The sequence below is a fragment of the Mustela erminea genome, chromosome 9 (assembly GCF_009829155.1).
Source record: "Mustela erminea isolate mMusErm1 chromosome 9, mMusErm1.Pri, whole genome shotgun sequence".
Lineage (NCBI taxonomy): Eukaryota > Metazoa > Chordata > Mammalia > Carnivora > Mustelidae > Mustela > Mustela erminea.
Window position 1 is genome coordinate 6,093,882 of NC_045622.1, and position 26,091 is coordinate 6,119,972.

A 26,091-nucleotide genomic window follows, 5' to 3' on the forward strand; every position below is an offset into this window, starting at 1 on the left:
GTAAAACTGACCATTTTTCCCATGTTGTGTTTAAGGACTTAATGGTGATTTACTTTCTGAATCATATTTTCATTTTATTTTTGAAATGACACGGATTTCCTTTCTCTTGGCAAATGATAGTAGTTCTGAAAGTCAATAATGGCTTTCACCAGAATAGAAGGCTTCCAGTTTGAGGCTATCAATTAGAGAAGTGTTTATTTGATTCCTGAAATAAGACTATTCATCAGCCATTTTTTTTAAACCACAACTCCCCTTGTGTTTTCTTAGGTCAGAGATGAAGAGGAAGCCTTTCTGGATTGGAGTGATGATGATGATGATGGATTTGATCCGAGCACACTTCCAGATCCAGATAAGTACAGAAGCTCTGAAGAATCAGATACTGAAGACCTGGAAAATAAAATTAGGTATGTTTTTACTTTTAGTAGGATTAAATATATGTATCTTTTCCTCTGAATGCAGAGGTTGTATAGAGACAAATGTTTTGTGCTTTTCTCATCATTTGAGGGGCTCTCTTATTGTTTCTATGATCACTGTTACTTGTAAGAGTTAAGTAAGAGTTGTTTTTTCTCTTCTCTGTTCTATCTCCTGAATCCTTTATGCTTAAGTATTAGGAGAGTATACTTGATGCAAACAGAGGCAGACTTTTATTTCAATTCACTGTCGAAGGACTCTATTGAGAGTGTTGTTAAAAATTCTCTCTGAATTTTAAAAAAGGGCAGTTACACTTTCACATTTTTATATAAAATTAAATAACAAATACATAAAATAATGAAAAACTTAAACATAAACAGTCCTTGATAAATTCTCAAAATTTAAAATCCATTTATTTGTAATGTGAACTTATTTGCAACCATGCCAAAAACAGATGAAATGCACTGAATTGAAAAATAGTGTGATTTGCTCAGCATTTGTTTTCAAAGTACTGTGTATTAGATTATGTTGTGATTGTGCTGGTTTAAGAGTTGATGGCACTGAACTTTGTGGACATTCTAAACCAGTGAGACTCTTCAGGCAGAATGGAGGTACTGATGACAGCCGAAGTTCATTTGACTGAAGCATAGAGTGCTCGTTGGAACCCTGACTATTAGCTCAGGGATTTGGGAGTTGGAGAGAGAGGCCACAAAGAGCTATAATCTGGTTTTAAGTAAGAACATTATAAAAAAATCTCAAAAAAGTTATCCCCTAAAGAGTAAAGCTAAAGGGGGAATCATTTCAGAGTTACTCTTATGTTCATATAAACATATAATTATTTTACAATACTGAAATGACATCTAAAATGCTGTCTTCCCAACTGATGCCAAAAACTTGAGACATTTGCTATTGGACCGCTAGGTAGTGGACCTAATGGTTTTCTAGTATTTCTAGTGGACATAAAGCAGACCAGGTAGTGAACATACTAGCTTTACTACCAAAGGGGTACCACAGGTGAAAATAATTTGATTATGACTTAGAAAAATATATAAATAGGTGCCATAGGGTTAAATAATTTAGGTTCGGGGCTGTAGTCCTAATCTTGAAAAATTGATCTTTAAGGGGAAATATTCACACTTTGCTTCAGAAAGTTCCTTGGTGCCCATGTTGAGACATTGGAGAACTAGCAGTTCGTTAAGTGGTTAAGTGGGTGCTTCCCCATATATTAAAATAAATGTCCCTTTTTCACAGTTGGTTTATGGGATCTCCATTCTGATAGATGTGGTCTCACTCAACACATATGACTTTATATCATTAACTTCTTTTAAAAGACAAAATTCAATTGAGTAAAACTTAGATTCTAATGGATTTATTCAACAATTCAGGAAATCAGGCAATATCCCATTTAGCATATACATATGTATTTACATATACATAGCATATACATATGTATATACACATATACACACATATATATACATATGTATATACACATAGCATATACATATGTATTTAGCATATACAAAGGCACTCTGTGTAGCTCCGGCACAAAATGAAAGACTTTTATAGGTAGGGAGGAGCAGGAAAAGGATTTGTTTGTTTGGTTGGTTTTGTTTATCAAAGAGAGGCTTGTTTAAGGCAAGGTCACCTTCCTACAGGGGATGGAAGGGGTCTCTTGGGCAGATGACCTCACTAGTGATTCCAAATTAACTGGTTCTGGGTCACTTTCGTGGGAGGGGCTGAACCCACAACTAGGCTAGGTATTAAGTCCTGGTTTATTGATGTGGGGCTTGGCACAAGTGACTCCATTTGAGGCCTATTATGGCTTTTTTAACACCTCCAAATGTTTCTGTATAATTTTAGTCTCTGGAGAGAACATTCATGGGCTCTCCCTGTTTATTATTCAGTGATATTTTCCTATCCATCTAACATATGTTTAAAACATAGAACCTACCTTTGAAGTCATTGCTACATGCCAGCATTCCTTCTGCATCTGATTCATAATGATTTTTTTTCCCTAACAATTCCTATGATAGCTTCTAGGTCATCCTTAATCTGTGTGCAGCAGACATGTCATTTCATTCTTCTGGCATTTCTTACCCTCATAGTGACATTTCTTTGCTACCACCTCGTTAATATAACTTGTTCTCTAGTAGCTTCCTGTGCTCCACCCTCTTAACTGGCCTGTAAATGCTTCCAAGCTTGAAACTGTGTTTTGTGTCAACAGCTGTAGCTCCTGCCTCTACTTCTTTGTCCACTGTTATTATCATAGGCACAGAGAAGGTCCTGAAATATTTGAATTGATTAATTGATTGATGAAGGAGAATTGTAGAGCAAAAAAAGAAAAGTCTAACCATCAGCACCTATATAATTGGTCCTAATAGTTTAAATGATATAAGAGAATAGAATAGATGGTTGGAGAACTGGAGAAGCTAACTTCAGATAGTGTAATGGTGAGGGACAAGAAGACCAGAATACCTTAAGATGCCAAGGCATCTTAACTTAAATGTTCAGATGGAAAATAATTAAACATTACATGAAAATTTAAATGGTTTTAATTTCAGGCACAGCTATTAAACTGTATTAACAGAAATGAAAAGGAATTGGTAAACTTGTCCTATACTGAAGAGAGATCATCTTATGTTGGGGAAATTACCAACCAGGGCTTATTCCCTTTGGCACATGTAAGGACTTCCTAGCAGTTTTGTTTTTGTTTGTGATGTCAGTGATTATCTAGTGTACCCTCTCTTCTTGTAGATAAAGAAACCAAGGCTTCAGGGGATAAAATAATGTGTGATCACAGTACCAAGTTAGGGACCTATCATGATAATGTGCATAAATCAAATTGATTCCATGTTTCTAATACTCCAATGAAGTTATATAGAATTACTCTAGCATTAGGAAGGGTGGCTCAGGAACATAGTCCAAGACTAGTTTTATGCCATTTGGGTAAAGACTTGATCCATGAACTAACTATAGGATAGATGTGACTAGATTATAGTTTCCCAACTTCAACATTACTAACCTCCTATATAGATAATTCTTAGTTTTGGTGGATTGGGAGTGATTGTAGACTGTTGAACACTATCCCTGGCCTCTGCCACCAGTGCTTCCCTAGTTGGGACAACCAGAATTATCTCAGACATTGCCACATATCCCTTAAGGAGCAAAATCTCCCATGGAGTAGAACCAGGATGGCAGGTCCATATTATACTTGTCCAGTATACACTTTGTGTATATTCCTTTGCATTTAGCCCAAGTGGACCTTCTCAGTACAGCCTGTATCAATCAGTTGGGATTCCTACTCAAGGTAAAACCTATTTGCCATTCCCAAATTAAGGCAGAGTGTCGGGTAGTTACAAGGTGTAGCCGAAGTGTGAAATGTCTGTATATACTCTACCTCCATTTTTCTCCCTTTCCCCTTCTCTGTTAAAATGACCTCAGTGAAAATGAATAAAGATAAATGTAAACTAAAACCAAAATTGTATTTAGATAAGTAAAAGTATTCACAGGTAAATCCATATACACTAGAATTTTGACAGTGGTAATTGCTGCTGTTCCTGCTGTTTATAATACCAGCACCAGCACAGTTTTACTGTATTGTCTGAGTTGAGCTGCATCTTTTTTCCTTCACCTCCCATAAACAGGAAGAGGTGCTGGGATTTTGTGATGTCAGCTTTCGAGAGCTCTCCTGGCATGCTCATGGGTTTTTATTTGCTGTGTTGTTTCTAACCTCAGCTCAGTAATTGCAGCAGCAGTGAGTGTGTCAGCCTCTTGGTCATCTTTGCTCTCCCAGTGGGTTATTCTCTGCTTATTAACTTCACATTTTCTGATATGAGTTTACTTTTATGGGACCAAATAACACCAATTAGAAAATGGCTCAGTCCCAAAGTAGCTTGAGCCAGTTTCTTTGAAAGTTTCTTCTAGGTATTTCTTTGTCCTTTACCTCAGTGATAACCCGAAATATTCAGCTTGAGTAACACTTTTGTTGCTCTACATAGAGAGACATAGTCAGTAGGAAGTAGGCAAAGGAGAGCCAGATGTAGGAGAAGGACTGAATCTAGGGTCGATAATTCTTCCTCAGAGAAGCATGATAGGGTTTTGAAGAGTATACCTCTGTCTCCCTCAGCACAGTGCAGTAGAATTTAACCCATCCTTAACCCTCTGTAGAATCTCAGAATTGTCGTCTCTAACACTGATTCCTGGGATTCTGATGTGTGGGATTCAGCTCCTTTAAGTTAGCATGACAAGAAGAGTTCTCTTGCTTAAAAGAGTTCTCAGCGACAATGAAAATAACATGACCTTTAGTTCCTTTGAAGGGGCTTAAAGAATGTTTTCATTAATAGCTCATTTATCCCCAGAAAGAGAGCAGTGGGATAGGAGGAACAGTAGTGTCCCCCATAGTACAGAGGGTGTCACCTGTCTAGTCAGCAGCAGATGGCTGGGCTCCGGCAGAGGCTCCGAGCTTTTGTGTGCTATTTTTGAAAACAGAGAAGGGAGAGCTTGCTTTGACACCATGTGGTCTCTTTCCTCATCTTCCATCCTGCTTACACATTGGCCCAGGCTGTGTTTTACTCTGTAGCTTTCCCTTCTGGTTCCTCCATACTGTGGAATTAGCATAGGTAGAGTTACTACACGATGTGTTAGCATTTGTCATTATCTTCGTTGTTACTAAAATAGAACAGTTTGGTAGGAACCTAACTCTTTGCTGCACTGGACTTGGTAGCATTGTGGGATTCATTGGTCTGCTAGGAATGGCACAGAATCGTGTTCTTGCCTCTAGTGAATTTTGATACAGACTTTTATACCTTCAGAGGAAGAAAGACCTCAAGTATTAGAATTGTCTTTGTACTAAGTGATTTTTTAATTCTTGATCTCCCCAACAGGCTATGTAAATGTATTTATACTGCTTTCAGAATATTTGGCTATTTTCTATATGTGGTGCCAAGAACTGGAGTGAGAACTTTGTGTATTATTTAAATCATGTTCTACTTATTTAAGAATTAAAAATATCCCCTTACTGGTTAGTCTCCAGCTTGTTGTAATATTTCTTCTGTCTGTTCTTTCAACTAAGAGTTTTTTAGTAATCATGTACCAGGTAATAGTGAGTGCAGGTACAGAGGATGAAAAATTAAAAAAAAAAAAAAAAAAAAACCTTTCTGCTCTCACGTTTTTAGTTTAGCAGAGGTTGCAGATAGCTAAGCATGCAATTAGGGAAAAATAGGATAGATACTTGCTGTGATCTGTGCCCTGGGAGAGGTGGAGGTGAGCAAGGTAGGGAGGGAGGGAGCTTGGGTGAGGAATCTAACCTGGGCTTGGTGGCTCTGGAAGAGCTTCCTGAAGGGAGTGACATCTGAATGAAACCTGAATGAAGTTTTCAGTCTTGCCTGAGCAGGGAGAAGATAGGTTGCCCTTCTCAATTGTGCGGTCTTTGAAATGAAACAAGAGTATCTTTAACCATATTCCAATTAAACTCTTCTTTCACTAAAATTGTTCCTTTTAGCTGTTCCTCACAAGCTGGGAGATTCGGTTTTGAGCATGTAATGTAAGATTAATTTTTGTATATCTAGTAGCATTCATCATCTTTGGTTTATGGCCATCTTCATGTGAATTGCTAATGATGAAAATTTGCAAAGTATTGAATACGATGAAAAAGAAGCAGCTGGGTGTTCAAGATAGTCATTATTCAGTCAAATTAAGTTTTTAATATTTATAATCCTAACCTTTTTCAAACAAAAAAAAAGAAAAGAGAAGAAGGTTGTGGTTAGACTTCTACTGCCTGATAATGTGTCAGTGTTTTTTTCACAGACCAGTTTCTGGCCATGGCAGATTGCTTTATAAAAAATCCTTCCAGGGGAGGCGCGCTTGGTCGATTATTCTAGGTGGCATAAGACCCATTACATCTATAATTTGTACTGAGACTGTTGGCATAGTTCAGACATGATAACTTCTATATGGATTGACGCCTTTTCCTGCACAGAGTAAACTGCTTTACATCTCCCATCTGGAGCTGTCCTTTTCAGCTTTTGCGACACAGCTCTGCATCGAAAGATTGATGAAGGATTTTTGTTCTGTTTTTTTCATTTGTTGGGGGTTTTGTTTTATTTTTCAGCTGTGTTCCCTGTTAGCTTTCTGGTTTTGAGTGAACTTGAGTTATCTTTAAGATTTGTCTCCCGTGTAACGGAGGTGACCCACGTTCTTCTGTGTGGTGTCTCCTCATGTTGTTCTGTGACATTTTTTCACTACTTCTTGCTACCCAACTTCTCTTCTAGGACTAAACAGTCAGCTTTGTAACATGTGGAAGGCTTTCCACCTGCAACAGAAATACATATGACTCAGAGGAGAATTTCTGGGGAAGGAAAATGGCCAGAAAGCATTTTCATTTCTTTTTAACTGTTTTTGGTTGGGACCAGTTATGCACATTCCATATTTTATATGAATTTTACTGGAATTATTGGTGCTTATTTTTTAAGGGGAATTTTTTTTTCCTCAGAGTCTAAGTTTTGTGAAAAGAAAAATACTGTTAACTACAGTTCCATTTACTTGAATCTCCGTTCGCTGGTGAATCTAGTTGTGGGTGGCAGATGAGGAAAGAAGTCAGCTCAGCTTAATGATATATTGACTTTATTGTGTGCCTGCCATTCTTTCCTTTCACTCTTTGTAACTTCAGGAGACTTATCTGATTCTAATATGCCTCGCAGCTTTCAAGGGAAAATCTCCATCGTCTCTTCTTATTTGTGAAATACAATGAATTATCACATTTCATAGGGCTTTGATCAGAACTTCATGTGAATTGTGGTTGACAAGGAGTTAATTTTACTTGACTTTCTTTAAATTGTGTTCATTTGGTCTTTCTCCACTTTGTCATTGTCCACAAAACACAACACAACACAACACAACAAAATGAAACAAAGCAAAAAGAATATCCTGTGTGGTACATAGCATGAATGAACAAACTTAGATTGGTTGGGTGTGGGGAAAAGCAGTATTATTTGTCTTGGGATTCACAGGGGAAAGGATGCTACCCATCGAGGAGGGAAAGTGTTACTTTCTGGGTGAGGTTTAGGATGGGGAAGATGTATTTAGGAAATTTAGAATTTAGGAGGCTCCCAATGTGACCTTATTTGCGGTCCCGGTTTTTTGCCCTGTGCTTTCTGTTTCTCTCATTTAGCCACCCACTGTATAACTGGGACTCCGTAACAGAAGTTTGTCATGTTTCAGAAGTGTTAGGGCCTCTGGGACGATGATGAATGAGTCCAGTGCCAAGAAGCCAAAAGAACCATGTAGCAAGGGTAATTAACCAGCTAGTAGGGTTCTCACGGCTGCTACCCAGAGTCTGGTACGTGGCAACTTTGTTTTCACTGAAAAGACTATTGAGTACAACACTTTCTTAGGACGATCCTTTTCTTCTTCATTTCTTCATGGCCTCATGTAGAATGAACTTCTAAATAATGATTATATAGCACTCCATTATTTATACACCATAATTTCCTTATCTACTCCCCTTTTAGAGGTCTAGGTTGTACCTTGTTTAGATTTTTTTCATTTATGTTGTTTGATTTTGTTTACTTTTGCTTTTGCCATTATAAGTATTTTTTAAATTGAGATAATATTAGTATATAACATTATATTACTTTAAGGTGTACAACATTGTTATTTGACAAATATATGGAATACAAAATAATTACCACCAAAAGTCTGCTTACCATCTGTCAACATACAATTTGACTCCCTTTACCCATTTCACTTACACTCCCAACTCCTTTCCCTTCTGGTAACCATCAGTCTGTTCTCTGTTATCTGTGAGCTTATTGTGGTATTCTTTTGTTTGTTCATTTCCTTTGTTTTGTTTTGTTTTTCAGATTCTGTGTATGAGTAAAATCATACAGTACTTATCTTTCTCCGTGTGATTTATTTTACTTAACATAATGCCCTCAGGGTCCATCCATGTTGTCACAAATATCAAGGTTTTGTTCTTATTTATGGCTGAGTAGTAATCCATTGTTTGCTTATACCACAACTTTATCCATTTATCTATTGATGGACATTCAGGTTTTTTCTGTATCTCAGTTATTGTAAATAATGCTACAGTGAACCTATAGGAGTCCATATATCTTTTTGAATTGGTGTTTTCGTCTTCTTTGAATAAATACCAGAAGTGGAAAAGCTGGATCATGCAGTAGATCTGTTCCTAATTTTTGAGGAATCTGTGTGCTGTTTTCCACAGTGGCTGTAAAGTTTGCATTCCCACCAACAGTGCACAAGGGTTCCTGTTTCTCCACATCCTCACCAACACTTGCTATTTCTTGCCCTTTTGATAATAGCCATCCTAATAGGTGTGAGGTAATATCTCATTGTAGTTTTGAATTGCATGGTTAGTGATGTTGAATATCATTTCATGTATCTGTTGGCCATTTGTATGTCTTCTTTGGAAAGAAAGATCTATTCAGATGGCCTGCCTATTTTTTAAGTCTTTTTTTTTCAATTGTTGATTCACATATTCTTTATTTTGTTTGGTTATTAACCTTTTATCGATATGGTTTGCAAATACCTTCTCCCATTCAGTAGGTTGCCTTTTCATTTTGATGATGATTTCCCTTGCTGTACAGAAGATTTTAGTTTGATGTAGTCCCATTTGTTTATTTTTGCTTTTGCTTCCATTGCCCCTGGAGTCAGATTTACAAACACATCATTGAGATTGATGTCAAGGAGCTTACTGCATAAGCTTTTCTCCAGGAATTTTATGGTTTCAAGTCTTCTCTTCACACCTTTAATCCATTTTGAGTTAATTTTTGTGTATGGTGTAAGATGACAGTCCAGTTTTGGCTGACCAGTTTTCTCAACACTATTTATTGTAGAGACTAGCCTTTCTGCATTATATGTTCTTGGCTCATTTGTCCCAAATTATCTCTATAGATGTGGGTTTATTTATAGTTCTGTTCCATTGACCTGTGCGTCTGTTTTGTGCCCATTCCATATTGTTTGGATTACTGTAGCTTTTAGTACAGTTGAAGTTAGGAAATGTGCTACCTCTAGCTTTATTCTCCTGTTAAAGATTGCTTTGGCTTCTTAGGATCTTCTGTGGTTCCATACAAATTTCAGGATTATTTGTACTCTTCTGTGAAAAAATACCATTGGAATTTTGATAGGGATTATACTAAATCAATAGATTCCTTTGGTTATATGGACATTTTCACAATACTAATTCCTCCATCCATGAGCACGAAGTATCTTTCCATTTATTTGAGTCTTCAGATTCTTTCATCAGTGTCTTACAGTTTTTAGTATACAGGTCTTTCACCTCCTTGGTTAAAATTTTTTCCTTGGTATTTTATTCTTTTAGATGCAATTTTAATTTCTCTTACATTTGATCATTAGTGTATAGAAACACCACCGATTTCTGTATATTAATTTTGCATCTTATAACTTTACTGAATGTATTTATTAGTTCTAACAGTTTTTTGATGACTTTGGGGTTTTCAGTAATAGCATGTTATTCTGCAAATAGTGATGGTTTTACTTTTTCTTTTCAATTCTTTCTTCTTCTGACATTTTATCTATCTATCTATCTATCTATCTATCTATCTGTTTATTTATTTCCTAATTACTGTGCTTAGGACTTCTAGTACTATACTCAATGAAAGTGATGAGAGTGGGCATTGTCTTTTTCCTAATCTTAAGAGGAAAACTTTCAGTTTTTCACCATTGAGAATGTTGTTAACTGTGGGTTTGTCAGTATGCCTTTATTATGTTGAGGTACATTCCCTTTATACCTCTATGAGAGTTTCTGTCATAGATGTCATAGATGTCAAATGTTTTTTATGCATCTATTGAGATGATCACATGATCGTATGATTTTTATTCTTCATGTGCTGTATCATGTTGGTAGAGTTACAGATGTTGAATCAATCTTCCATTCCTGGAATAAATCTCACTTGATCATGGTGTGTGATCCCTTTTAATGTATTGCTGAACTTGGTTTGCTAATACTTTGTTGGGAATTTTTGCATCTATGTTCATCAAGAATATTGGCCTGTAGTTTTCTTTTTTTGTGGTGTCTTTGGTTTTTGTATCAGAGTAATGCTGGCCTTGCCAGATGAGTTTGGAAGCATTCTCTCCTCTTCAGTTTTTTGGAGGAATTTGAGAAGAATGGGCATTTGATCTTCTTTAAATGTTTGGAGGAATTCACCAGTGAAACCATCTGGTCCTGAGCTTTTGTTTCTGGGAAGTTTTTGATTAAGGATATACTTCCCTTATAGAAGTTGGTCAATTCGGATTTTCTCTATATTCATGATTCATTCCTTGAAGATTGTGTGTCTATAGGAATTTATCCATTACTTGTAGAGTGTTTGATTTGTTGGCATATAGTTGTTTGTAGTAGTTTCTTATGGTCCTTTGTGCTATGGTGTCAGTCGTTATCTTTTATTACTGATTTTATTTTTTGAGTCCTCTCCTTTTTTCTTGATTTTGGTTGAGATGAGCTTGATTTTTCTTGAGACTGGCTAAAAGTTCTTCAATTTTTTTGATCTTTTCAAAGAACCAGCTCTTAGTTTCATTGAACCTAATTGAATAAAAAATTTCTTTTTTATTATTGTTTTAGTTTCTATTTCATTTATTTCTGATGTAATCTTAATATTTCCTTTCCTCTCCTAACTTCAGCTTTATTTGTTCTTTTCTTAGTTGCTTTAGGTGTGAATTTAGATTGCTTACTTGGGATTCTTCTTGTTTCTTGTGGTCTTGAGGCCTATACAGCTGTGAACTTCCCTGTCAGAACCACTTTTGGTGTATCCCATAGAATTTGGTGTATCATACTTTGTTTACATTTGTCTTTTTAGGTAATTTTTTATTTCTCCTTTGATTTTTTTTTCAGTGACTTATTGGTTGTTTAGTAGCATGTTGTTTAACTGCTGTGCTTTTTGTAGTTGTGCTAGTTTTCTTCTCTATACCATTGTGATTGGAACAGATGCTTGATGATTTAAATTTTTGAATTTATTGGGACTTGTTTCATGGCCTAACATGTGAGCTCTCCTGAAGAATGTCCCATATATACTTGAGAAGAATGTGCATTCTGCTTATTTGGATGGAGTATTACATATACATTTATTAAGCTTATCGGTTTAATGTGTCATTTAAGACTGATGTTTCTGTTTTGATTTCCTCTCATGATGATCAGTCCATTGATGTAAGTGGGATATTATAGTCCCTTATTATTACTATGTTGCTGTCAGTTTCTCCCTTTAGGCCTGTCAGTATTTATGTATTTTGTTGCTCATATGTTGGATGCATATATATTTATAAATATTACATATTCTTATTGGATTGACCCCTTTATCATTATGTGGTAATGTCTTCTATTACAGTATTTGTCTATTACAGACATTGTCTTCTATTGCAGTATTTTTTTTTTAAAGATTTTATTTATTTATCAGAGAGAGGGAGGGAGAGAGAGCGATCGAGCACAGGCAGACAGAATGGCAGGCACAGGCAGAGGCAGAAGCAGGCTCCCCGCTGAGCAAGGAGCCCGATGCGGGACTCAATCCCATGACGCTGGGATCATGACCTGAGCCGAAGGCAGCTGCTTAACCAACTGAGCCACCCAGGCGTCCCTGCAGTATTTGTTTTAAAGTTTGTTTTGTTAGGTAAGAGTTTTGCTACACCACTTTTCATTTCCATTTGCCTGGAATGTCTTTCTCCATTCCTATACTTTCAGCCTGTAGGTGTCCTTACTTCGGTAGTTAGTCTTTTTTAGACAGCATATAGATGGGTCATCCTTTTTTTTTTTTTTAAATCCACTCAACCACTCTGTCTTTTGATTGAAAAGTGTAGTCTTTTTACATTTAAAGTAATGAATTATCAATTGGTATATATGTATTGCCATTTTGTTTATTGTTTTCAAATTGTTTTTGTCTTCTTTGTTCCTTCTTCTCTTGCCTTCCTCCCTTGTGATTGATGATGAATTTCTTTAGTATTGGCATGGATTCCTTTCTCTTTGTTTTCTGACTTTTCTGTAGTTCCTCTGTTCCTTTCTTTTTTCTCTCTTTCATTGTGGTTTGATGGCTTTCTGTAGTATTGTTTGGATTTTTTTCTCATTTTTCTGATGTATATTTACTGTAAATTTTTGTTCTGTGGTTACCATATGAGGTTCATATATAACATCCTTTGTGTATAATGGTTGGTTTTTAGTTGATAGGAACTTAAATTGAACATATTAGAAAAATTTATATTTTTACCCCCACTACACATTTTGTATTTTGATGTCACATTTTTTATCTTTTTATTTTATGCATCCCTTAACTAATTATTATAGTTTGGGTACTTTTACCACTACTGTCTTTTTAGCTTTCTACTAAAGCTAAATGATTGATCCACTGTTTTTTGTATATATTTATCTTTTCCAGTGAGATTTTTACTTTCCTATATTTTCTTGTTATTAATTAGTGTCGTTTCTTTTCAGCTTAAAGAAATCTCTTTAACATTTCTTGTAAGTCCAGTTTAGTGGTAAATGAACTCTTTTTTTTTTTTTTTAACTCTTTTGTTGTTGTTGTTTTTGTTTATCTGGAAAACTCTTAATCTCCCCTTCAACTCTGAATGATAACTATGCTGAGTAGAGAATTTCTTGGTTGGAAAAAGTTTCCTTGCAACACTTTGGATATGTCATGCCACTTTCTTACTCCAGTAAAGTTTCTGCTCAAAACTCTGCAGAAAGCCTTAGAGGATTTCCCATGTACTTAGCAAGTTGTTTTCTTTTGCTGCTTTTGAGATTCTGTCTTTAACTATCTCCCCCAATGACACGCAGTCACTGAAAGGGAAACTTTATTGAGGCCCCAGAGCCTTGGATCCCAGGCAGGAGGGAACCATGTGGGCAAAGGAAGAGCCAGTGGAGGGGCCTTATTTTACCTTCTTCTTGGGGTGCAGGTTGTTGGGGTGGCCACCTGCTTGTGGCAGTTGATAGCACAGGGTGTAGATGGGCATGACGCTAGAAGCAGATCATCTTGTCACAGTTGTATTTCTGCGCCAGCTGGCAGAGGAACAGCTCAGTGATGCCACCCTGAAGGTGAAGTACCAAGTACAGGGTAGATTCTTTCTGTATATTGTAGTCTGAGAAAGTGTGGTTATCCTCCAGCTGTTTTCTCCCCAAAGTTGAATGCTGCTAGTTAGGCAGGATGCCCTCCTCATCTCTGATTTTGGTTTTGACATTCTCCGTGGTGTCGCTGGGCTCATAGTTAAGGGTGGTGGTCTTGCCTGTCAGGGTCTTCATAAAGTTCTGCCTATTTGTGTCCACAAGGCCACCATCCATGAGCCACTTGGCCACTTCATTGAAAAGAAAGAGTCTCTATCTTTAACTTTTAACCATTTTAATTATAATCTGTGTGGCTCTCTTTGGGTTCATCTCTTTTGGAACTCTCTGGGCTTCCTTGATCTGAAATGTTGTTGCCTTCCTGTTTTCAAAAAAGTTTTCTGGCCCTTTCTTTTCTCCTTCTGGGCCCCCTGTAATGCAAATTTTATTCCACTTGATGTTGTCCCAAAGGTCCCTTAAGATATCTTCTCTTTAAAAAATTATTTTTCTTTTTGCTGCTGTGTCAAGGTGAATACAGTTGTTTGATATTTCAGTTCAGGTATTATTCTTCAGCTCTGTGACTTCTGCTTGATATTTTCTTATATTTTTTTATCTCCTTGAAGTTCTCACTGTGTTCATCCATTCTTCTCCCGAGTTCAGTGATGAACATCACTCTGAACTCTTTATCAGATGGATCAATTATCTCTATTTTATTAAGGTCTTTTACTGAGGCTTTTTCTTGTTCTCTGATCTGGAACATATTTCTCGGTCTCCTCATTTGCCTCTCTGTGTTTGTTTCTAAATATTAGGTAAAATATCTACTTCCCTTATGCCAGAAAGAGTTCCCTTGTATAGCAGATGTCTCATGGAGCTCAGAGATGATATCCCCCTTGGCCACTTGCACCAGGAACTCCGGGGGGCATTCCCCTGTATGAGTTCCATGTGCCTGCCTGCTATGGAGGGGCCCTCTTGCTGTGGCACAGGAGTGTGTGGGGATGTTGTACAGCCTGGCTGCACCGTGCTGCTGTGGCACTGGAGTGGGCAGGGCTCTTTCCTGGCCTGGCTGTAGTGTGGAGGTAGGCAGATCACTCAGCAGTGGGCACCCTCCAGTGCCAAGAGGCTTGAGGAAGAGTTCCAAAATGGTGCCTTCCAGGACTGGCACCAGCAAGTTAGAATTAAGACTTCAGAAATGACCCCTGCCAATGTCTGTGTCCCCGGAGAGTCCTAACCATGTTCCTGCCTCTCTGGCAGACTCCTCATGATCACTAAGTTGGTCTCCTTCACATGTGATCTAGGCAGTATTGAAACTGGTATCTTTGTACCAGGTCCCAGAGTGAGGGAGTCTCTTGAAAGCCTTTTATAAGCATATTCTCTGTTCCCTACACTTCTCCTACATGTAATTCCCATTGGTTTCCATAGGCATTTTGGGGGCTCACCTCTCCTGTGCAGCATCTAGAGCTTGGTTGCCTGATGTGGAGCATAGACCCCTGACTTCTTTGGGAATAGTTCTGTATCTGTGAGATTCTTCCCAATTATGCATCTCTCCTGGGCTTAGTTACTGTTTTGTGTTTATTATTTTGGCAAGGCTGTGTCACTTGTCCTACTTGTTTCAGGACTACTCTTTTATCCTTTGTTGTGGAGGCTCTGTTCATCTAGTTATCAGGTCTTTTTTCAGAGTAGATTATTTCATATGTAACTAAATTCATTGTGACCATGGGAAGAAGTGAGATTTGGATCTTGCTGTGCCACCATATTGAACCCCGCCCTCCTGTCAGTATTTCTTTAATGGACAGCTTTGCTGAAGATTGGGTTTTCTTTCTCTTGAAATCATTTGAAAGTCTAATGAGGAGTAAGACTAAACCATAAAACTTAACTTTTCCAGATATCTGGAACACTGGGGACAAGTTTGGGCAGGGAATGATCTTGAATATCGAAAACAAATACTACTACAAATACTACAAAAACTACTGCGTGAGCAGTAGTTTGAGAAGAAACGCTGATGTGCTTCTGGGAAGCACAAAATGGGTTACATACACATTAGCAGTGAGAAAAATACATACTATAAACCTAGCTTGGGGCTCCTGGGTGGCTCAGTTGGTTAAGCGATCTGCCTTCAGCTCAGGTCATGATCCCAGAGTCCTGGGATCGAGTCCCACATCAGGCTCCCTGCTCCTTGGAGAGTCTGCTTCTCCCTCTGACTTTCTCCCCTCTCATGCTCTCTTTCACTGTCTCTCTCTCAAATAAATAAATAAAGCCTTAAACACATACACACACACACACAAAAACAAAAAACATGAATTTAAAAAAAAACCTAGCTTGTATGGGTGTTGAATTTATTTTAATCTGAGGGAAGAGGAATAACTATGTCTGTCTTCTAAATTACTGCAGAGCAGGGATTCTTAATCTGGGATCTACAGATCAGCTGTAGAGGAATCTTGAACATCTTGAAATTGTATGCAAAAATGATGGTGTGGGCATACATACTGAGTAGACACTCCCATGCATTTATCTGGAAAAGGGAGCCATTTATTTTCATTGAATTCTGAAGTGGATTTATGAACCAGAAAAATAGAGATGGGGCCAGAACTTTTGCCAGTCCTAAATGACACGTGCATTTTTCAGAAGGAAACATGTACATGGACTGTTCATGTGATCGCGGTCCTCTGCCTTCTATTTCTCACCAACTCCAGCCTTTTCTCATTATTAGAACTTTGACCTAAAGGGGATCTTTTGCTTTTACTCAGGTTTGTAATGGGTGCTGAGCCAATTAGTCTTTTGTTGACTACATTTTTTTTTTTTTTAAGTCCAGTTTTAGTCCTGAGCAGCTAGAAAAAAAGTGTTAAGAACAGGATGCATTTCAGTTCCATTTCTGCATGCGGGAGCCTTCACCATAAGAACAAAGCTGGACAGATTTTATGGAATGTACTGCAGTAATTAATCTTCATTAGGACTGTTGCCATGGCCTTGTAAATTAAAACTTATGATAAGAGGGAAGGTCTCTGGCACAACATATTTGAATACCAGAGTGCCTATTCTTAACGATGGATACAGAGATTTCTGAGATTTTTTTTAATGGTCCCAAACTTATTTATTATTAGCTATTAGCTTAAAATTCTTTAGGAAAAAATCCAGGCTGCATTTCTTGATATGAATGCAGAAGGAGACTTTATACAAAAGAGGCACAATCTTGGGCACTCAGGTGCTGACTCTTGGTAGCTTTCCAAATGATTCAGCAGCATGTTGTAAAGAGAATAGGGCTTCTGTGTAAGTGAATACTCACTGTTTCCCATCTCAGTCCTCAGCTTCCTTACAGCTATATTAGTTGGCAGTTTCACCTGATTTCTTTCCTTTGCATCCCCTCCCCCAAAAAAAAGGGGAGAGAAAAAGCAAGAATTGGAAAGCTGCACAGACTCTATAGCAAAGGGAGTGTGCTTTCTTCAGTGTGCGCTCTGTCCTGGCTTTTGTTAGGTTTCTAAAAAGGCTGGAGCATTGATGTCAATCCCTGTTTTATGATGAATGTGCACAAATGCGCACATCCCTAATTGCACGTGAATAAATGCAGCTGCTACAGAGGTTAAGAGCTCGAACATGAGCAAGCCATCATGCTGCTTCCAGCTGCGGTCTCTTTTCTAGTGTCAGGCTTACAGAATCCCCAGGGACTTTGGCTGCCATTTTATCACTTAATAATTGGAACTGCTTGCCCCAGTGTCCTTGGAAGTTTGGTGTTCACTGCACTGCATTGTATTTTTGCTAAGCCTGCATATACCAGGTGAGAAGTTGACAGGATTCCCCAGCAGATCATTTTCTTCTGTAGTGCCTTGGCCACAATCATAACACACAGTGCTTGGAACATTCTTGAGGCTTGGAGTAGTCGTTCTCACTGCAGCATCCTTGCAGCCCAGGGAGTATGGTTTCCAGGTTACAGAGGACGTTCTGATCTCTTTTTATTGGATTTAATTCACACATCGTTTATTTAAAGTATGCTGTTTAACAACGAGCGGTTTTCCTATTCATGGCAGGTACTAATGATTATGTTCTTTTTCTTGTAAGGTTTCATTTGTCGTGTTCCTCCCCACTTGTGTAAGTCTGGCTAAAACTTCCTAAGGGTCAGACAGAGAATTTTAAAAAATCAAGTGGTGTAAGACCTAGGTGTTTCCTCTACATGGAAAAATATCCTGCCAGTGAATTAGCCTCTCCTTTTGCCTTTCTGTTTTTCTCAAAGGTTTATCTGGGAGAGAGAGAGTGTGTGTGTGTGAAAGTGGCAGCAAGGGAGAGAGGGAGAGAGAGAATCTCAAGCAGAATCCCTGCTGAGCGTGGAGCCTGACCCAGGGCTTGATCGTGACCCATGAAATTGTTACCTGAGCCAAAATCAAGAGTCAGAAGCCCAACAAACGGAGCCACCCCAGTGCCCTTGCCTTTCTCTTTTAATACATAGGAATTAAAACGTGTCTGCTCCTGATAGGATGGTCTTAGAGGCATCTGTACCTCAGAAATAATTGCTGTAGCAGGTATTAAATAAGAATTACATCAAGTTCTAGGGACTAAGAGACTGAATGCCTTCCCACATAAACCACTGCATATAATTTGGGAATATTGATCTGTGTGCCATATTATCATAAACTTTGCAACATGGGGACAGGTAGGAATTTTGTGAAATTAGGTCTATTAAGACAAAGGCAAGCTAGTTAGCCTTGTGGGAAAACTGGCTTTTGGAGTTAGACCTGAATTTGAATCTCCCTTCCTTTTGTAAGTTTTGGACCATGGACAAGTTACTTAATCTCTGTGACCCTCAATTTTCTTCACTAGTCAAATGAAGATAATTTTTACCTTGCAAGGTTTTTGTGATAATCTAATAAAGGTAAAAAGAAAGAGTATGATATGTAATAGGATCATAAATATAATCTTTTCAATAACTAAGAGCAGAACTCTGATAGGAATTTTTAAATGGGTATATGTATTTACAAGATAGAATGGAATGTCCTCTGGGATATCTACTTTTCATTTTCTTCTTCATCAAAATCATTCATTATGTGGTGGGCTTTATATTCAAAACAGTCTGCAAAAGTATCCTACAGATTTGATTGAAATGATGAATGATGTTAGTGAAGAGAATGTTAAAATATCATGTAGTGTATTCTGCTCAACATCTGAATAGAGCGTCCATATTACCAAACTGGAGTGTGGGAAATGCCCTTACCTGTCCCTTCTCCTCCTTTGGCATCCCCATTATGGAGGCGTTCACTAAACTGAAAGTTGACTGTGTGCCTAGCATAGAGCTGAGCAGAGGAAAGACTAGATCCCAGCCCTTTCTAATCCAGAAAGACTAGATCCCAGCAAAACTTAGCCCCCTGCCTCCCCCTACCAGGAGACAGACCATAAAGAAGTAAACAAAAAGAAGAAAAGGATCTTTGTAAGGGCCCTGAAAGCCATCACTGTAGGATAAGGAGAGAGGATCTGGGAGAGCTCACTTTATATGAGGTGGTTAGGAAGAATCTGTGAGGGGGAAGTTGAAGAATTACTGAAAGCCTTCTCTTTAAGTAATGAAGGAATAATCATCCTAACATTCTAACCATTAATTGCTCAGACAATTAACAGAATTTAAATATTTATTCTAATAGCATAGTCGTGGCTATACACTTACACGTACTCCCGCCAGAGATTCCTGGGCTCCTCATATCATTGTCCTTTACCCATGTCTGTCCTGACTCTGATGCTGGTTGATTTCGTGGTAGGCAGTGAGGGTAAGAAGCAGCTGCTCTCCTAGCCCACAGAGTGGCAGTTCACTGGAAGGGCGTATGGCAGCCTGAGGTTGATGAGAACAGGAGAGAGAGAATGTGAGATGATCTGAGTATTCCTTCTGAAGACTGGGAAGTTACTCTGGGTTATGAGTTAAAGCAGCATGTTCTTCTTTGGAGTAAGAAGAGGAAACTTTAATAATTTGAGTTATGCTGGTAGTATATCAACTCTTTTGACCGAGACAAATATTTTTATGAATAGATTTTTTAAAACAATTTTAGTTTTTTGGGTAAAAAAATAGTGAAAAGCAGTGTTTCCCTCTATGCCCCACCTCTGTGCCACAGCCTTTTCTGTTAACAGCATTTTATTACTCTTTGTTACCATCAGGGAACCTATATTCACACATCATTCATTATCACCCAAAGTTTATAGTTTACTTTTAAGATTCATTCTTTCCCTTGTCGGTTCTAGGAGTTTTGACAAATACACAATGATGTGTATCTACCATTATAGTATCATACAGAATAGCTCCAGAGCCCTGAAAATACCCTGTGCTCTACCTATTCATTGCTGCTTCCTTTCCTCCCCGTTCTTTCTTCTTCCTTCCACTCAAACCCAGGCAACCATTGGTATTTTTCCGATAGCCATAGTTTTGCTTCTAGAATGTGATATAGGTGGGCTGATAAAAGTATTGTGGCCTTTACAGATGCCTTCTTATACTGAGCAGTCCACATTCACATTTCCCGCATGTCTTTTCACGCATGGCCTGATGAAAATAGTCCAGTGTATGGATGTGCTACACTTTAGTTATCCAGTCATCTATTGAAAAGCATCTGGGTTATTTCCAGGTTTGGGTGATTATGAATAATGCTGCTATAAATATTCATGTGCAGGTTTTTTTATGGACATAGTTTTCAGTTTCTTTGGGTAAATACCACTGGGTACAGTTGTTAGATCACATGGTAAGAATGAGCTGTTTTGTAAGAAACTGCCAGTTGTCTTCCAAAGTATGTACACCATGTTGCACTCCCGCCGTCAGTGAATGAATGTTTCTGTTACTCCACATTCTCACCAGCATTTGGTGGTGTTGGTGCTTTTAGATTTTAGCCATTCTATAAGAATTATTGTAGTTTAAAGAAAGCTGTTTTTCTTTCTTTCTTTTTTTTTTAACCTTGTAGAACATGGTAGAGTCTGACAATCAGATGGTTTATTTTTAAGATTTTGGAAATCCATACAGAGTGAAATCCTATTTCACCAAATATGAAATTCTAACTTAACAGAGCCCTTCCTTATGAATGGGGCTGCCCTTGGTGAATTGTATTCCCAACCTCTCAAAGCGTAAGGTTTCCTATTTTATATAAGACAAATAATGATACATTTAATTTTAATAAAAGCAGCAAAGACTACTGCTGTTGCTGAGAATCTTCACCTACTAGAGCACCCAGGAGTCTGTCTCTTTACAGAACTTCTGCCTTGAATTCTTACCCCACCAAGGCCCACCAAGGCTCAGACTTCCCCGATATCCCTTCCTGACTGTCCCAGCTCCCTGGCGGTTCTTCCTGTGGGCAGTTCACATCACTGGGACGTAAGATGCGCAACCAAAACCCGGGCTGTGCTGGTCACTGTTGTTCGGTAGCCTTAACGTGTTTGATGGGTTTCAGGGATTAGCCTTTCTTTCATCTACCATTTAGACTCCCACTTTTTTTTCAATGAAAAACTTATTTGTATCTTAACAGTAGACTTAAAACTGTTTGGAACTCAAGGCATTTTATTTTTATTTTTTTTTTAAGATTTTATTTATTTGACAGACAAAGATCACAAGTAGGCAGAGAGGCAGGTAGAGAGAGAGGAAGGGAAGCAGGCTCCCCACTGAGCAGGGAGCCCGATGCGGGGCTCAATCCCAGGACCCTGGGATCATGACCCGAGCCGAAGGCAGAGGCTTTAACCCACTGAGCCACCCAGGCACCCCTCAAGGCATTTTCAGTTAAAAGGCTTTCACCTGGGGCGCCTGGGTGGCTCAGTGGGTTAAGCCGCTGCCTTCGGCTCAGGTCATGATCTCAGGGTCCTGGGATCGAGTCCCGCATCGGGCTCTCTGCTCCGCAGGGAGCCTGCTTCCTTCTCTCTCTCTCTCTGCCTGCCTCTCAGTATACTTGTAATTTCTCTCTGTCAAATAAATAAATAAAATCTTTAAAAAAAAAAAAAAAAAAAAGGCTTTCACCTTACATGATAAAGCCCAGTATGACCCAAGTAGCATTAAAAGAAAAGATAAAATACTTCTCACCATGGGGAGTTGGAGAAGGTAAATTAACTCTTATAGTGTGTTTGCTATGCATGCATCACCGGTTATCACTGCTTCACATGAGTCAGATAATAATCACATTTTAGAAATTAGAAAATTGACACTCTGTGAAGTTAAGCCATTTTCCGAAGTTTTAGGCAGTTGCTAGCATTCCAGTCAGGTCTGAGCCCAACACCCCTCTCTTTCCTCCATACCAAAAATTTTGTAGAGCCATATTTAATAAAGCAGTTGAGTCACTGTGAAGTAACTGGTTTTAAAAGTAACCATTTCAACATGAAACATGAGGGAGGGGCATGCAAAGGAGATAACTCTCTACCTTATGAGATATATATATTCCAGAGAAGTTACATGTTTTGTTGCAAAGAAAATAAAGATTACTTGTTTATTGAATTGAAATGCCAGGTTATTCTCTTTCTGTAATGTTGAAATATTGCCTCATTTCTTATTCTGAGTTTGAGGTTATTGGGTGCTTCTTGCTCGTGTTATTATCCTTCTACTTAAATGTTTTGATTTTCACTGTGGCTTTGATCTGTGGTATTTCTTTTGAATTAATGATGCCATCTGTGAAAAAAGAAAAGTACAGGTTTATGTGTCCACTTACATACTGGTTTACAGAGAAGGTAAGTGTGTTTTAATTAGGGATTGTTCTGTCTGACCATATAGGTTATAGAGGAGACCAGTCAGATATGGAGCAGTACAGAAGCTCAGCCCATTGGCTTTATTCATCATTTAAGAAACATTGATTGAGCCCTTGGATACTAGGACAGTGTGTCTATAAAGAATAAGACAAAGCTTTTGTCCTCAAGGAACTTGCAGTTTAATGGTGGAAGCAAGTAAGTAAGTAGTCGATCTCACTTTCAGATGTTATCATGGAAAAATGCCTATATAGTGCTTAGGGGACATCTCAGAAGCACTTACCCCAGATGGAGATGGCCTGGGAAAGCTTCCCAGAGTCGAGTCAGGTGAAGGAGAGGATAGAATGACAAAGCCTAAATTAAGGTAGTTACTTAGGTGTTGGGAAAACTTTAGATGGGTTTCACAGAGATTAGTACAGAATTGGCTGATCAAAGTAAGGTTGTGAAGGAGAAGGTGGTTCAAGAATGACTTCCAGGCCTTTACTAAAAAGTGTCATTGTTTACTTAGAAGGGAAATGGAGGAGGAACAGATTTGGGGAAAACCATGTGGTAGTTAGTGCATGTTGAGTTTGAGGTGCCTTTGAAGGTGGAGGCAGAGATATCCAGGAGCTGGTTGAATATGCGGATCTGGGGTCAGAAAGGAACTCTAAGCTAATGATGTTATCTTTAAAGTCATTAGCATTATGGAGGAGAGTTGAAATACTGAGCTGCATGAGACTATGCAGAATGAAGATGCAAAATGAGAATAGTAGAGGGTTGAGGATGGAACCTGGAAACATGGACATCAAATGGACAAAGGAAGAAGTTGAGAAGATATACTATGAAGGAGGTAGAAGCTGACCTTTGCAGAAAATTTAGATAATAGCCCTTTACATCTCATCCTATTTATATGATTTTGAAAAACATATGCAAAGCCAAAATTTGGGATCCCAGGAACTTCAATGCTATTCAGAGCAGAAGATTGATCAGATAGGAGCCTGTACACCCACAGACTGGACTAAATGATCTCGGTGCTCCCATAAGTAGTGCTCTCTTCTGTGACTTTGTTGGAAGTGGAACTAGAAGCAAAGTCTGTTTGAATATTGCCTTCTTCACTACAGCAGTGGTCCTTCTTGGAAATTTGAACCCCAACAAGGTCATGATTTTTACCATTCAGATGAGTGGACACTCATTGATGGTTTCTTTATTCAGGCCACCTCAGGGATGAAGACAAAAAGCCCCAGACCTCAAAAAGCTAGCAATTTAGTAAGCACAAGGAAGAGATCTACACAAAATCCCTACGATTTATTTCAGAATGAGTGCTATGGGAGAGGCACAAACATTGCGTGAAGCGGGGTCAAAGGTGGAATCTTTGAGGAGGAGATGACAAAACTGGGTTTTGAAGGATATGTAGGCTTTATTGTACTGTAAAGCAGTAAAGGAGAGTTCCAAATGGAGGCAAAATTAGTTGAGAGCCTAGAGCATGTTTGGGACTAAAAACTAATCTGAAAGAATAAGGAGTGTATTAAAGGAGGAGGTATAATGCAGAATAGGGTACAAAGGCAGGCCTGTATCAGGTCATAACTTAAAGATTATACCAAATAACAGTAGAAGGCAGTCACCGAAATGTAGAAGAATTATAAAAGCCAAGATATGCTTCGCAAAGAATCTTCCTTTAAGCACATGTAGAGTTGGTTGGTGGAAATGGGGGGAGTGTTTGTGGGAGACATTAAAGGTTTAATGTATGATATTTCAATAAGAATCTAGATTTAGAAGACTGCTTTTTAACTTTTTCTTTTCTTCTTGGGGAATGGTGAGTGTGGAAACAATTACTGAAATGCTTTCTTAGAAACCCAATATGTAAAACTACCCAAACTCTGACAAATTTCTGTCTGTGGTCCATGAAGCTTGGGCGGACAGTGACTTTGCAACATTTTGATCATCACAGAGAACTTTTACTTTCACTCCTAATGAGCCCTATGTTTTGAAAGATTTTTGTCTTTCAGGAAAGTTAATAAAATATTAACGTCTTGCATTTGTTTTATTAACAATTTCCAGTCCACTCAGGTGTCTGAAGTGTCAAGTGTTTACAAAGCTCAGTTTATAAAATTCCAGCCAAACCAAAGAAATACTGAACTTAGTCTGGGGCACACAGTTGCACGTGTTTTGAAATGCTGAAAGTAACCCATGACCCATCTATTCTGATAAAAGAAATCGCACTATTTCCCTTACTTCTGTGGATCCAGGGATCCAGGTGGAAGCTTATATGGCACATCTACTCTCATGCTTCGGAGCTTTGTGGAATTACAAAGAATAATTGTAATTATACTTTACCCAGAACTGCTTTTCCCTTCAAATTTAACTTTCTTTTTTTATTGCAAAGAGTAATACAAGCTTGTTACAGAAAAATCAGAAGATATATATACCAGCAAAAAGAACATCTAAAAAAATCTTCCAAATCTTTTTTCTGCAAACATGCATACAAGCCTTTCCTAAAGATGGACTCTTGCTCTATATTGCTTTTGTAACTGTTTTCCTGCAACACTGTTTTTAATAGCCACATAGTGTTTCATTTCTAATTTTATAACTTACTTAACAAATTGATCCCTTATGATTGGAGATTTGGGTTTTCAACTTTCTGAAATTACAAATAGTTTTGCCTTGAGTATCCTATAACTAAATCTTTATATACATCCTTCATTATTTCTTTGGGATAAATTCTCAGAAGAGGAATTGCTGGGTAGGCATACTTGAAAGACTTCAAAAGGTGCCACCAAAGTGCCCTCCAGAAAGTTTAGTAGTAATTTATACTCCCACCCAGGACTTTGTTGGAGTTCAGTTGTGTACAGGTGAAAAAGGAATCACTTTAGTGTTAGGAAGTAGCAATGCTAAGTGCAAAATGGCTAATAAACAATTAGAGCTGTTGGCTTTCAGAGGAAAGAGATTACTTTTAATAGGGAATTTGGGGACCTTTCGCAGAAAGTAAGGAATTAGAGAAGACTGACCAAGAGGAAGGTGCCACATTGACAGAAGGGCACAGGAGGGACATACAAAAGGGGTCTCTGATCTAAGCAAGTAAGGGGCCATGTTTGAGAGGAGTCCAGGAAGAGGGACCAGGAGGAAGGCTGGTTGACATAGCAGCTTGACTCCAGGTGTTCCTCTCTCTTTGGTTTCTCCTAAGTGTCACACAGGCTGTACTCTTACTCTGGGTCACAAGGCAGCTGTGAGTACCTGAAAAAGTTAAAATGTTGAAACCAGGAAATCAAACCTCCTGAAAAATCTGTTCACTTTCTGACAGAGTTTTGGGTTTGGGGTTCAGAAATTTTTTTTTTTTCCAGAAAAAAAGTAAGAAAGTTCTATTCCATTAAAAGTCAGTTAGTAATGTATTAAGATATAAAAATGGAATTCACATTTTAGTGTTAAATCCTTTATTCTTCTTAGTGATGAAAAATTGTTTCACTCATTTACTTTGGGTATTGAGACAAGCTTTTGCATATCATTTTCATGAATGTTTCAAAGCCATTGAAGTAACATTTCCCTGTTATTGTCAGTTCGGATTACATATTATGACGTGATATTTTTCTTTGTGTTTTATTGTAGGATTAGTTCTTTAAATGACACACCAGACATTACTCATTAAATCTATTAGTTGGATTATTGAGCAATAAGTAGTTCTGAATTCTTTAGTGGTTTTGTTTTTATAGCAGCAGTATTCGTTGTGTCCCAAGCCACACTTTTCCTTTTTAAGCTGTGTTTTATCCACCAGTATTTTGTACTTTTACAACGTTGAGCAGCAAGGTAGCCTCTTTGACACTGACTTCATAGACTTGAAGAATGTGGAGAGAGTTTGACACTTGATGTCCCATAGAAATCCTGAAATTAAAAAATGCAGAGCTCAGGCCCGGACTCTTGGCCCTGTTTTATAGGCCACCATCAAGTTCTCAGTTCATACCATGAGCCTCCATACATCCTTC

General features: G+C 38.2%; 1 protein-coding gene and 1 pseudogene across 1 annotated transcript in view; one reads left to right on the top strand and one right to left on the bottom strand.

Moving 5' to 3' along the window:
• The window catches only part of DDX10 (DEAD-box helicase 10), a 273,486-nt gene that overhangs the window by 233,877 nt on the left and 13,518 nt on the right, over positions 1-26,091 (top strand). Inside the window, exon 17 of the mRNA XM_032356967.1 lies at positions 268-404. Within this exon, the coding sequence (XP_032212858.1) occupies positions 268-404 (137 nt within the window). The remainder of the gene's footprint in view (positions 1-267; positions 405-26,091) is intronic.
• LOC116598645 lies at positions 13,223-13,708 on the bottom strand (annotated as a pseudogene).